General features: G+C 39.7%; 1 protein-coding gene across 24 annotated transcripts in view; it reads left to right on the top strand.

Annotated features, from left to right (window-relative positions):
• The window catches only part of madd (MAP-kinase activating death domain), a 55,146-nt gene that overhangs the window by 4,300 nt on the left and 36,306 nt on the right, over positions 1 to 14,540 (top strand). For 23 of the 24 annotated variants that reach the window (XM_085275566.1, XM_085275514.1, XM_085275471.1 and 20 more), the window contains exons 2-4: positions 4,060 to 4,306; positions 5,435 to 6,079; positions 13,474 to 13,777. In XM_085275566.1, coding sequence (XP_085131692.1) covers positions 4,248 to 4,306; positions 5,435 to 6,079; positions 13,474 to 13,777 — 1,008 coding nt within the window. In that variant the 5' untranslated portion in view covers positions 4,060 to 4,247. Of the gene's footprint in view, positions 1 to 4,059; positions 4,307 to 5,434; positions 6,080 to 11,292; positions 11,446 to 13,473; positions 13,778 to 14,540 lie in introns of those variants that run through there. The other variant, XM_085275580.1, reaches the window with a different exon arrangement.

Here is a 14,540-nt window from a genome sequence, read left to right on the forward strand (position 1 = left end):
AGAGCGAAACCTTTTTTTCTAGTGTAATAGATGTAGTTTCTGACAGCTCTTTCTAATATTGTGTTGAGCATGAAAACAGAACTGGAAGTGTAAATGAGTCTTTAGGGGGACTGCGGGCTTCCTGTTTGAAGAAAGAGTCAAATTAGGTCAGAAGTGTTTTCTACAGTTAAAGCTACTGAGTCTATAACATAGGGCTGCTCGATTATGGCAAAAATGATAATCACGATTATTTTCACTGAAATTGAGATCACGATTATTTGACGATATTTATTTAACCCTTTAAGACCTACTATAGAACCAAGTCCACCAGAGCTTATATTATTTTTTTTACATGCTGTAGTGCCATTTGTGGGAGCATTTCAAGTTGCTATACATCAATACAACTGTTATAGCCCATATTTTAATAATATGTATGCATTAAGTCCATAGTAATTACATAAATTGCAAAAAAGTGCAATAAACTACAAAAAAAAATTGAAAATCGCTTTTGTTTTGTTTACATATATTTCTACTTGGAGAAATTTAAGAGGTTTATCCCTCAAAACTTTAAATACAATAAAGTTGCAAAAAAATAGTTTCCCACCACAGGAAATTTATTTTGAGTGTCTTCATAGTTTTATTTTGGAGATACAGCAATTTTTATATATTGCAGGAAAAACAAAAAACAATCCTATGATGCAAATTTGCAAAGAAAACAGCATGTGCATCATTTCACTGTGGGAAGTGTTACGAACAGCTGATAGGAACGGCAAAGCGTGTTTCTGGAATATTATGTTTTTGTTCCTGCAAGCGCTTTTTATGCAATTTTTGCAAAGCTATATGTGGAACGAAACCATGACCGAGGACAAGCTGATGGTATGAGATGTAAGTACAACTCCTCCGGTTTCATATGCAAAACAAATTATTGCGCTAGCTTACACGGTTCAGGTTCTACAGGGATTTAAAAATAGTTACGCAAAACGGAGCATGCAGCTCTGACCGGCTTTAAAGGGTTAACAATGACTTTAAAAAATAATATAAAATAGTGTGCAACACCACTGAAGTTTTTTTTTTTTTTTTAAACTCTCTTTTCAACCAACGGCAGTCACTCTCCAAATAACTTCTGCTTAGCTTTCCGAGCTTCCCTCGGGTCCTCTTAATCAGCGGTCTCCAACCTTTTTTGCGCCACGGACCGGTTTATGCCCGACAATATTTTCACGGACCGGCCTTTAAGGTGTCGCGGATAAATTAGGGAGGGGCTAATAATCGGCTCAGTCATTTTTAATGATCGTTGAAAGCCCAGATCGTAATCGTGATTAAAATTCGATTAATTGAGCAGCCCTACTATAACATGTAACTAGTCCAAATGACATGGGAAAAGAACAAAGCAACACGGGTTCTGTCAGACATAGGATATACTGCTTCTCATATGTCTGTGTGATGGAGTAGATGCGGTCATGTTGTTTAATTCAAAAGCAACTCCTGGAACTGCAGTGAAATTGGCATATTTTCATAGATGTGCACAAGTTTTGCTGTTTGTTAGACTTCAGTAATTCATCCTTCAGTCCTTATGAATCAGGTCTTTTTTTTTTTTTTTATTAATGTGAAGTTTGAATCTTTTTTGCAGTAATTGCACTGATAGAGGTGTGGTCATTGTAAGATTATCTTAAGCTTTTAGAAAAGAATCCTGGTCTTAGCTTTTCAGTGGGAATGCATCAATGATGCAGTATGAACCACTGACTAAATTAAAGCTCCTTCAGCTGGATAACAGCCTTTAAGTGACAGTGAGAAACTGCTCTGGGTCCTGAGTGTTTGTGTTTCAGGGTGGGGTTTCAGTAGCATGGCCTCCTGTAGTATTTGTTAGTTTTAGAGTAAACGCTGTTTGGCATCGCATGATAGCTCAAGTAGATCACGTTACTGTGGTTTTGTTTTGTGCAATTAGCTGATGTGAACATTAGCAGTTATGGTGTTTTCCTCTGAGGTGTTTTAAGCTTCAGATTTTGCTGCTTATTCCAGAAAAACAAAAAGCAGAGCAGTAATTCTGTAATGTTTGATGGTTTTGGGAGGAAAGAGAGATACTTCAGACTGTAGTTTTACTGCAGCCACATTATAGTCTTTGAATTGAATGTCAGCATGTTGGTTTTGCTCTGATTATATTCACACTGAAAAGTTACAAGTCGAAAAGTTGAGCATGGGACTGAAATTGTCAATTTGTGTCTTGTGGTTTTAAGGGGATCTCACTGCTGTTCTTTTCTTTCTTGTGGGCTTCCAGTTCATTGGTTACACCTGCAAGTGCTTCCCATGAGGGTTGTCCTGATTGTGTCATAACTACTAACATGTTTGGCAGTGCTGTTATTTGTTTAACTAGTACATGCCCATGCTACAGTATAGTTTGACCAGTTTGTGGTGTTGGTTGTAAAATTCAAATGATTGTAAAATGATGGTTATAACAAGTTAGACAAATATGTGTTCATTGCTTGGTGGTTGCAAGGCAACATGATGGCGTTATACTGTATGATGCATAAGCGAAGTGAATATAAATTAATGTTACTGTTGTGAAACACAAATGATTCAGTGCTTTTGCAAGGCATTTTAAAAAAGGTTATCTGAGCTTGTCGTTAGGTGATTGCAAGGCGATGTGATGACATCATCATGATAACTATTGATAAGAGCTGTCAGGGGCCTGAGATGTAGCTGTGTGCCAAGGCTGGTTGCTGAACTCCTGATCCTAATGTAGGAGGATTTGTGAGACAAAGAAATAAATACACAGATTTTGTAAGTTATAGAACATGAGTGAGTTCCTCTAAAAAGCAGATCATATAGCTGCATAAATTATTGCTGAAAATAGCATGAAATGCCATGGCTGTGGGGATGTTAAATTGTTTTTCAGAAAAGTCTTAAGAGTTGAGCTTAACATAATCCTGGCCCAGACTTGTTTTTTTTTGTATTTAGTGGCCAGTGCTTTGTCATTACTTTACAAGAGGAGATCCAGAGCTTGTGCACCTGTTTGTAAAGCTGCTCATGTTAAATTTATTCTCACAAAAGCAACTCAACTAATATTTTGAGATGGTGTTGTTATTGTGTCAGGGAATGCCCGCTAAACTGTAGTCATGCACTGTATGTTGCCTTAATATGAATGTTAAGTTGTCTGTTGTCACGATAAGGGAACTAGACTGGAGCTACAAGTGGCTTCCTGGTGTTTAATAGCCATCTGTAGAGGTGCTGGTTTAGTTTGCTGGACAAAGTCCAAGCTGTGAAGTGTGCTCATTCCACCAAGGCCCCTAAGCTGCTTACTTACCTCTCCTTACCCTCCAACAAAAACAACCAGGCAACGCATTATTGTCAACTCTAAAGTGCAGCAAGTAATATTTTGTAATATGTTTAGAGTGATTCTTTAGTTATGTCTATGTAAATTTAACCCAAAATTATAAGTTTTAATCTCCAACAATTCTGTTTATAGGTTTTTGTGGTTCTTCTTCCTATGTCGTCTTAATGTCCAACATATACCCTATAAACACATCCACACACCTTTTTTTTGTATTTTGTTTCTTTGTTTATAGTAGTATGATGTCTTGTGAAATTTGGTAATATCAGAAAGCATTTCTGATATTATAAGTTTAATTTTATAACAAATTATAATTTGTTATTTGTTCGAATACCACAAGGACAGAACAATACAGTTCTTTGTCTGCTCTTTAGCTGAAAAGGCTCCAAATGCTTTATTCCATCTTAAAACCACCTCCATGTGAAACTTCTGCTGTTGTGTGGGGTTAAAAGCCTTGTGAAGAGTTGGTGTTGTGGACAAAGGTAGTATATATATTGTACATAGAGGAAAAGTGGAGAATGCTGCAGAGCTGAGTGGATTTATACTTTATTATAGTTTGACATTTACTGAAAAGTCACAACTATACATCATAAAACCCAATCTGACCCCATTTTGTTACTCTGAAAAATTACGCTGCTGTTTGGTGATATCCAGTGTGTGCACCAGGTGCTTTCATTGTGCAGACACAAGCTTATTATATTGTGGTCATAAAAACATACAATAATATATATTTTCTTCTTCTTTGTGTGTTACAGATTGGACCCAGTCTTCTTCTTCTTTTATGGGTTTTTTTTTTTTTTTTTGGAATCATCATAATGATAGTAAAGGAGCTGCATTTCAAGTATACACCTGAGCTTTCTCACTTGTGATGGAGAGGTACCCTTAACTCAAGAGGCGACGTATATCCTGGATGCTGTGACATACAGGACATGGTCAGTCCAACATGGAGAAAAAGAAAATGTGCCCCCGCCTTCTCGACTACTTGGTAGTGGTTGGAGCAAGGTAAGCCCTTAGGCAGACATGGCACCCACTACCCTTTAACCTTAATACTTTTTTCTTTAGTGTCTTGACATATAATAGGCATACAAAGTAGACCTCTTGGTTTTTATATCATCTTCTATTTTTACTCTGTTGAAAATTCTCAGCACTTTTGAATGCATCCTTGCAAGTGTTTGAAGGTTTTTGGAAAACTGCAACCTTGAAATCTGATGATTTCACAGCTTATGTTTTTGCTTTGGTGTTTATACAACAGCTCAACCCTTATGAAAAATGAAGAAAAGTAGTATATTGTTTCAAACATAGTGACTGAGCCAAAAAAAAGTATTGACATAATACAGTGAAATCAGAGGGGACTCTCAGTCACTGTGTCTGTTTATTTGAGCGGTTGGTGATTTAAGTGTTTAAGAACAATTTCAGATTTGTTATTGGATGGAATGGTTGTTGCCTCATACTTCCTCTGCACAGATTTCCAAACAGTTCAAACACTTCAGTTTGAAATGCTAAATTGGTTACACATTTGCTTCTGTAACCACAGAAATACTATCGAGGCTTTGTTCAATGTTTTTGTTTGAACTCTGTGGTTTCCATTTCTTCCTTTATGAAATTTGTCTTTCCTTTTATGTCTTTCATATTAAAGGGAACCTGTTACACCTCAGATACTCTGCTAGATTAGCTTTGGTTATTTCACAATTTAAAAATAATCTTAATGTATCTTGTAGTGGGCGTTGGTGCAGCCCCTCAGTTCCTCCACTGTCTGAAACAAGCTGTTTTAGCATATTTCCCTCTTCCCCTTAAGCCAGCTTTATTCAAATTGGCTGTCGTTTAAAAAAAGAAAAAAAGAAAAAAGAAAAGAAACGGGGTCTGAACAGAAAGCAGGTAACAGTGAGAGCACAGAAGTCTGTCTTTTACATTCTTTTCTCATATTTGCTGTCGCTCACATTTGACACATAAATACACTAATGTCTTGATTTGATATTTTGATGTTTCATGTAAGGGATTTGAAGCTCCCCTCTTAACATGTGATAGGAACTCAGTTGCAGTTGCATCAGGTATTAGTTGTAATGTGCTCAAAGAACACATTAAGCAATAATTCTGGGCACTGCTGACAAATGTTTGCCATTTAACCTCCAGGCAACCTACTAGTGACAGTGTGGCCCAGACCCCTCAGCTTCTCCGACGCTACCCACTAGAGGACCACCAAGACTTTCCACTCCCACCAGACGTGGTTTTCTTCTGCCAACCGGAGGGCTGCCTGAGTATACGCCAGCGCAGGGTCAGCCTTCGCGATGACTCCTCTTTTGTTTTCACCCTGACTGACAAGGACTCAGGAATTACTCGCTACGGAATCTGTGTCAACTTCTACCGCTCCTTTCAGCGAGGACATCATCGTACTCGAGGAGAGAAGAGCAGTCACGCTGAGACAGCAGAACGGGCAACAGAGACCACAAGCGAAGGGTCTGATAGTGGTGGAGGTGGAGTTCCACACCGTGTGGTTTCTCCACCCAAGAATGCAGAGTCAGTACCTCCGCCTGCTTCTGGAGAAGAGGGTGGACAGCAAGGTGCTGAGCAAAATGCCGGCAAGTCCCCACAGCACAAACGGAGTGCTGCTAAGGTGGCGGCCAGGAACCGCAACAGCACACTGACCTCTCTGTGCATACTCAGCCATTACCCCTTCTTCTCCACCTTTAGGGAATGCCTATATATTCTCAAGAGGTTAGTGGACTGCTGCAGTCAAAGGCTAACACAACGGGCGGGGCTTCCTCGTGCCACCCAGAGGTGAGGTTTCAGATTTCATGCACTAATGCTTCTTCACTCACAAACAGGTTTTATAGTCTTAATCTTTCTTTAAAAGCTTTGTTAGCCAAATAAATAACACACAGATTATTTTGAAGTAGGTCTTTGCCAAGAACCCATCCTGTCAAAATAAGTTGTGTAGTATAGAAACACCAGAATCCACTTGTTGATTGCTGTGTAATTGCTAAGCACATGAAACCATTAAACACCCACTAAACACTTATTTTTGTATGAGCATTCTCATTGTGCCAGCCTTAGGGGCAAATACCAAGTTAGATGACAAGATCTCATAAGCAGAGACCAGAGTGGATTCATTTTAAAGGATTTTAGCATCCATATTAATCAGTACATTGTTTATTCCCTTCAAAGTTTTCTTTTGTTGACTGTAACATACTTCAGTCTCCAGAGACAGCAGTTGGCAGATGATACATCTGTTCATACCCACCTGTAGTTTATGTAAAAAGAGCAATTAGCGCTCTTTTAAAGCACAGTTTCAGTTGAATTCAACTCACTTGAATTTCTTGTGCAAGCTTTTAAATAATGTCTGTGCATTTGATGCACATTAATAACCATTCACACAGCTTATTATTTCACATTCAATTCTAAAGGCTAGAAAAGTTGGAGAAAACTTGTTTTGTCAGTGTTCCTGCTGATGTTTTCTGCAGTGCCCACTCCTTTGTTTCTACTCCCGTCTGCTTCTTCCGTTGTCCACCTGTTAGCTGTATGTTTGTGTTTCACAATTATACAGGAGCCTTTGTCTGTGGTGCCGCACAGTTTTGCAGGCCATCTGTGGCGTGTGTCTTGTTCTCACAGTATGCTTTATGCTTTCAAGCTCCACCTCAATGACAAATAATGCCAAACAAAATGTCCACAGTGCATTTAAATCAACTTTGTTTTGAGTGGTTTGTTTTACATTAAATATTATTTCAGGAAGAATAACAATTGTTACATAATTCTAATGAATCATTTTGTGTGTACACCCAAGCTTGACAGATAGTGGGTTTTTGGGAAAATGAAGGGTCGCTGTTTTCACAAACTACTAAGCAATTTATTGTTAGGACACCACTTCATCACCATCTGCTCAAGTGTGACATGCACTCTTCCTCATGTCCTGCAGACAATGCTGAGAGGAAGGTAAACAATTGAGTTTGAGTGCACTATACTGAACAAATAATATGACACTGCCCACTTGGCTAAATTACTATAATAAACTGTATAAAAAAGTTTTCAGAGCAGCAAATATTTCACAAAGTCTATCTGTTGTATAAAAGGAGAAAATAGGGCTGTACAGACTTCATGGTCTTTTGCTTCCCACAGTTAAATGAACATAATCAGGAAATATTAAACACCAAGTGAAAGCAAATGAAGTGACCCCTTAATCAGCTCTTGACCCCCTGGCTGCATGTGCCAACCACAGCTCTTCCCTACACTGTGTAGCTTGAAGTTTCCTGGACTAGTCAGGACAAGTAACACTGCATATTAAGACAGATATGCAATAAAAATCAAGAACAAGAAGGTGAAGACCTTTTTCCCTTTAGGCAGATCATCAGCTGTTGTTTGGAAATACATGTCAACCAAAAATACATATGCAAAGAGTGCTCTATAGTTGGGTCTGCACTACACCTTGATCAGTATATTGGCCGGCCAGTATTATTGGCCATTGTTAAGCCAATAAATGAAAATTTCAAAATGTAGCTTATGTTTTTTTCCTGCATTATCAAGTTATGTTAGTAAGGACTCTATACATAAGAAATGCTAGGGAAATCTGTTCATTTCCTGTGCCTGAAGGACAAGAGGTATTGACTCATGTATTGGAATTTTACACCAAATATTGTTATTGGTACCTGTTCTGTCCTAAATCCTGTTCTAGTCTAGATAGCAAAGAAACAACTAACTCATTCAGCTGCCTGAAAACACACCTCTAAATGCAGTATAATTAATGAATGGACGGCAAGAAAAACAATGCAGTGGTTGTTAACATGAACTGTCCATGATCAACTCAGCAATCACATTCCATGTGGCCAAAAAAACACAAGTGAGTAACAAAAACTCCAGCAGAAGGGTGAACATAGTGGAAACACAATTATTCTTCCAAAGTAGTGATATCAGGGGAATGTAGAGGGATCTCACAGCTCACAAGATATTTTAATTATTAATAATACAGCACAGAGTAAAAGGGAAAACAGTACTTTATTCATTTAATTTGTGTTAAGTTTTGGTACAGGTTTTTTATTTATATTTGTTGATTTTTCTTCAGAGGCGCTGAATTTAGGCAGATATGGAAGACCAGTTTCATTTTGATGCAGACTTTAGTAGAATAGCATGAATGTTGCACATAGATGTGGAAGGAGTGTAATGTAATTGTCATCTCAATAATGATCAAAATAATTATGGGAATCATTTTGGCCACAATCATCCACGCCAAGGTGAAAATATAACCCAGAGAGTGAAAAGAAAAAAAGGTCTCAATTGGATACCCCCAATATATCCAATAATATGATAAAAGGGGATTTATCGTTCTGTTCTGCCTATTAGACTTAACACAAATTGCTGATCATGTTTCGATTTTCTTAATTAAGCTTGAAGGCTAATTAATTCATTTTTAATTTAAGCTGCAGAGTACTCACAGCTGTACCCTGTATTTGATGCGGTGGCGTGATGTGGCAGTATTTTTCGGTGCTCTTTGGGTTTTTCTGTTGCCATGGGTGAGTTAATAGATTGCAAATTTTGATTGACAAAGTGCTAATTAGGCTGTCACTTCACAAGAGCTTATTCATCGAATGATTGTTATTTATAGCTGTTAAACTAGCGCAGCTTTTCCCGTCTTCTTTAAAAGGCACTGTTGGAACGTCTAGCACCCAGTTAAGCTCATACCTTGGCCTTTTTTTCTTTGATAAAATGTCGCTCTGACTCCACTTATCAGTAATATAGAACTATGGCTTCTCTGACAAGCTTAAAAAGCCGAAGGCTGAACAGACCTGAGAATCTCTCTTTTCCCCCTTTGACATGGTTGATTGAAATGTGGTGTTGCAGTGACAAAGAAGTAGAGTCATCACATAATGACTGCGAGCATTTTCTGCTATGGCGGCTCTGACAGATTGAGGTCTCTGCCTGCCCGTGGGTAACAGCTGCAGTTGGTGGGAGAGATCCAAACGGCTAATGATTTACCTCCCTCACTCTTTACCACACACACACATATAAGTATGCACTTTAGAAAGGGTAGTAGCACTGCGTGCATAGAGTAGTGGGTTTTCACATTACTATAGCGCCAACTACTTAAGAGCCTCTTGTGCATTTGTCTCATTTGCTCATCACATTAGGGATTTCACTGGTTATTTGTTCAGGTTTCTTTGTGGCTGTCTGCAGTAATAAAATGACCTGATGATTTCATCAACTGTTTTTTTTTTTTTTTTTTTTTTTTTGGATCGAGGTCTTTTTATTGAACAAAGAATTGCTTCCAACAACAATTACGGCAATATTAACAAACAGTCGTGCCCCACCCACCCATCCAGAACAGTGTAACTAAAACCCAGCCAGAGAGGGAAGAAGAGATAAAAGAAAAGAAAATTACAGATACAAAGTAAATAATAAAATAAATGAACAACAGCAAGGGGAAAAACAAAACAACAACAACAAAAATAAAAAACCCATCAACTCTGTTTTTAACTTTAAAATTGCCCTGGACATCTATCAATATATGTATTAGCTAGGGGTGCAACGATACACAAAATTCACGGTTCGGTTCGGTACTTTGGTGTCACGGTTCGAAATTTTTTCGATACAAAAAAAAATGTTCATGCCTTTTTAATTTGTCATTTATTAAAATTATAAATATATATTTTAACTCAAAAGTACAGTTTTTAAATTTAATGTTGCTGAAACAAAAGTAATTAAAAAAATAAATATATCTCAGGGCTCTCAAAATTTCAAAATCCCTGGTAGCCCTTCGGGCAGGGACTCTTCAGTTTTTGGTAGCCCAAAATAAATGTAAGTAGCCCGAATAAAAAAGAGAGCAATTTTTTGATTGATGTTTTGTTTCCTGCTTTGTTTCCTTTACAATATTATACATTAAAGTATAATATTGTAAAGGAAACAAAACATTAATCAAAAAATTGTTGAAAAACAAATTACAACATTGTATAAAAATTACAATCATCAACTCAAATACTTGGTTCTAATTGAACAGAAATTTCTATGAACTTGTAAGAACTGTGTATAAAAAGCACTGTTTTTGTCCGCTAGAGTGGGATTTTCACGGCACATTCTGCACCACATCTCTGTGCGTTCATCATTTGTTTGAAGCCAGCTCACCTGACATTTCTTTGGAGGTAGAGCAACACCAAAGTAATTGCTTAAAGGAGCTTCTTCGACATCTTTAAGAGTTTTAAACAAATGTCTGTCCTCCTCCAGAAAATCTTATGTTTGCAAACACGCGTTGCAACTTCATATCTTGTGCGCGTTTTTTTTTTTTTTTTTTTGACAGCGAATGCGCACCTGCGGACCACTTATGTGCAGCCCCGGTAATATAGCTCGTCATATTGCAGCCACAGAAATTCTTTTGTCCATGAAACCATAAAGCTGCACTTTCTTTTTGTCTTATAGTCTGATTTGTCCTAACTTTTCCGTTTTGTGGTAAGCTTTTCTTTGGCTGTCACATCTTCACCCTGACCTCTCTTATTTGGCTCAGCAGAACTAAAATATATATCCTGCTGCTTTTATACACACACACACACACACACAACGGTCAGCGATTCTCTGCGCGATCAACCTCTCATATGTTTAAGCTTGCTGCGGGAGATTTCACTTGTCATATTTGCATAGTAAGCTAACGATTGATAAGTCGATGTCAGGGGAATTGGTGCGCAAATTATCATCACTCACCAATCAGTACTGTCGCTCTCTATACACAGTTCGCGCGATTGCAAAGTGAAAGCAAAAAACAAGCGCAAATTCAAACGCGATTTCAATATGTCACATATTGACAGTGGCTCACCGATGCCAATGACATAATTACCCAGCGACATTTCCGAAAGAATGCAAAAGCATTGACATATATTTTTCCTTCCTACAATAGCCCGATGGGCAGGGCAGAGATAGATTTTGGTAGCCCGACTGGAAAAATCGCTAGCGATTTTGCAAGCCCTGTGTTACAGGCATGGCCCTTTAAGGATGAAGCCTGATGGGAAATGTATTCGGGGTGTGTGTGTGTGTGTGTGTGTGTGTGTGTGAGAGAAGAGAGAGAGCGGAGAAGGGGAAAAAGTAACGGTTAGCTACAGAAGAGACGAAAATAAAAGAAAAGGAATATAATAACTCCCTCGACAGCCAGAGTTGTGTCGGCGATGCTCGCTGTGAGTAAACTGTTTCAGCCCACTGTACGCGGTGTTCGTGCCTTAGAGAAGAAATAAAGTTCGGTGAAGCAGTTTCCTACGCCTCCTTCGATCTTTTTGCTAGCGGAGTTGACCTGTATAGTAAGCTGTTGCCGGCTAGTCAGTTACGGAACCTTCAAATAACTGCCAGAGGTTTCCTTACTACGGTTCGGGGCCGCGGATCTGGCGCGGTAACACCTGTATCTGATTGAGGAATCACTCATCTTTGGAAAAGAGTTTATTACAGAGAAATGGCTCTTTCCAAAATAAAAGCTATACTATGCGCTTCTTCTGGGCTATATTCTCAACAGCATATTGTAGCGGGTCAGGGCTGTTCGGGGTTCTGTTTGTACAGTTATGTTTTGTTTATGTTGCCATAGTGACGGGTGACGCCCTCTCGCTGCGACGGTGTGTCCTTCCGGGGTCAGAGGGCGCCCTGTGTGTTGTTGTTGTTGCTGTGCGGTTGCCGCGCTGAGCAGTTAGCTAGCGGCAGTGTTCTTCTGCAGATGTCAATAAACGGCTGTGCTCCCTGGCTAGCTCACGGGAAGCAAGACCAAACGACACCTCCGTCTCCTCGTTGTCTGAGGTCGCCACATTGGTGTCAGAAGTGGGATGATGGTGGCACCCCATGTTCTGACCCGAGTGACTTTTCCCCCGCCGGACTTGACCGGCCGGTGCGCCAAAAGAAGGCACCTAGACATTTGCAGGACTTTGTGTGGGGCAATGGGGTCGTCGGGGACGACTGACCCCTTAAGTAGGGGGCTATGTAGCGGGTCAGGGCTGTTCGGAGTTCTGTTTGTACAGTTATGTTTTGTTTATGTTGCCATAGTGACGGGTGACGCCCTCTCGCTGCGACGGTGTGTCCTTCCGGGGTCAGAGGGCGCTCTGTGTGTTGTTGTTGTTGTTGTTGTTGTTGTTGCTGTGCAGTTGCCGCGCTGAGCAGTTAGCTAGCTGCAGTGTTCTTCTGCAGATGTCAATAAACGGCTGTGCTCCCTGGCTAGCTCACGGGAAGCAAGACCAAACGACACCTCCGTCTCCTCCTTGTCTGAGCTCGCCACAATATTAAACATATCAGGTCCCCATAAGGAGAATCATGTGCTAACGGCTGTCTAAATGACTCGGGTAAAGTTTGTAGCATGCATGCTTGTTGTTTTTGTCTGCTTCCACTTGTCTTTGCACTAGGATGATGTCGGCGTAAATGTGCAGTCATATTCGTTGTGTTCCCACTAGTGCTGTCAGCGTTAATCTCGTTGAAATGACGTTAACGCCACAACACGGCAAATCTCCGTTAACGAGCTAACTGCGCTAACACACTGGTTCCTACCCATGTAATTGAGCATTGCGTGGCACATCCAACATACTGTTTTACTTTAGTCCATGACCCGCTTACCTTCAGGGTCATACGTCACATGAAAACCAAAATAGTTCCAAATGCCAGATCTGAATGAGGGTGGGGGAGGTTCAATTTGCCATGTTGCAAGGAGAGCTTAACTTCTATCTTGCTAGCTTGCCCTGCGCTCTTCCTTCTGATGATGCTGTCTGTGTTGAACACTCAGTGGATCAGTGCAGCCTAGTCGGAGTAGTCGAACGCAGATTCACTGAGCGCTCAACACCGACAGCATCGTCAGAAGGAAAGTTGATAAAATAAATTACAAATTTTGTATTGTTCGATACATATGCGTACCGAACCGAAAGCACTGCATCGAACGGTTCAATATCGATACGAGTAACGTTGCACCCCTAGTATTAGCGTTATCTGCTTGTCACAGAAATTTGTTAAGCTTTTCAGTAAGTATACACACTGTCACGTAATATGTCGTTTTGAACAAAACTATATTATTATTTTTCCTTACTGCCCAAACAGATTGTTTTTCCTCCCCTGAAAAGTGAAATACCATCAGTTCATGCATTTTAATGTTTGTCTCAGTCTTTTTCTTGAATGTTGTGTCACAACGCACACTTCATTGAAAAATCTAAAAACCTTTAAATGTACATTAATGTCCTTCCCAGGGACACCATGTGGCGTGTGTTTACCGGTGCGTTGTCGGTGGAAGAGAAAGGCAGCCAGCTGCTGGCCGACCTGCGGGAGATCGAATCCTGGGTGTACCGGTTGCTGCGTTCACCAGTGCCAGTGGCGGGTCAGAGACGTGTGGATGTGGAAGTGCTGCCCCATGAGCTCAAAAGGCCACTCACCTTTGCCCTACCTGATAGCTCTCGCTTCTCCATGGTCGATTTCCCGCTGCACCTGCCCCTAGAGCTGTTGGGTGTGGATGCCTGTCTTCAGGTCCTCAGCTGTGTCCTGCTGGAGCACAAAGTAAGGACAGGCACAGGTGTTCTTCCTCTTGGTCCAGTCTCTTTATATTCTTTTGTGTTTTGTGCATATATACTAAAGGACAAGAAGAAGGATGTGGATTTTTTTTTTCCGTATTTTTCTTTTCTTTTTTCTTTCTTTTTTTTTTTTTTTTTTTTTTTCTTTTTAAGCTGCGGTCAAATTACCCTTGGGATTTTATTAAAGATCATGCCGATTTTAGAAGTGAAAGGTACAAGCAAGGCTATATTTAGTCTGATTGTTCAGTGGTTTCCTCTGGAGTGCAGCTGCATGTCTACGAGTTTTGTCTTTTTTGTTTTTTCTTTCCCAATGACATTTCAGGACATTGTTAGAAATGTCCTGAAATGTCCACATTTTCTGCTGTTAGCTCACTGAAGCCGTGTGGACAGAGCACAGTGGGTAAAAAGAAGAGTGTTAATAGTTTATGATAGAGAGGAAAGACTCTGTCATCTTGTATTTTTAACACTAGAGTCATTAGTGTAGATGTAATAGGATTCTTTGTTTAATTGATTTTGATGTAGTGTTACTCTGTGCATACGTTGACACTGATACATGGGCTCATTTGCAACCAAATCAAACCTACGCTTCTCAGATTGAGTCATACTGTTTAAAGACCATTATGTTGGACTTTTTTCTCTACTTTTCTGTCACCCTGTGTCTAGCAGATATGGGGTTCTTAAGGTATTCTATTTTGATATGTATTCTGCCACTCAGAGATTTCTTGCCGCTCTTGCTGAGATTTTATTGC

Source organism: Mchenga conophoros, linkage group LG1, assembly GCF_057382185.1.
Source record: "Mchenga conophoros isolate Kocher_MC1m ecotype Shallow Benthic linkage group LG1, M_conophoros_male_GT1.1, whole genome shotgun sequence".
Taxonomy (NCBI): Eukaryota; Metazoa; Chordata; class Actinopteri; order Cichliformes; family Cichlidae; genus Mchenga; species Mchenga conophoros.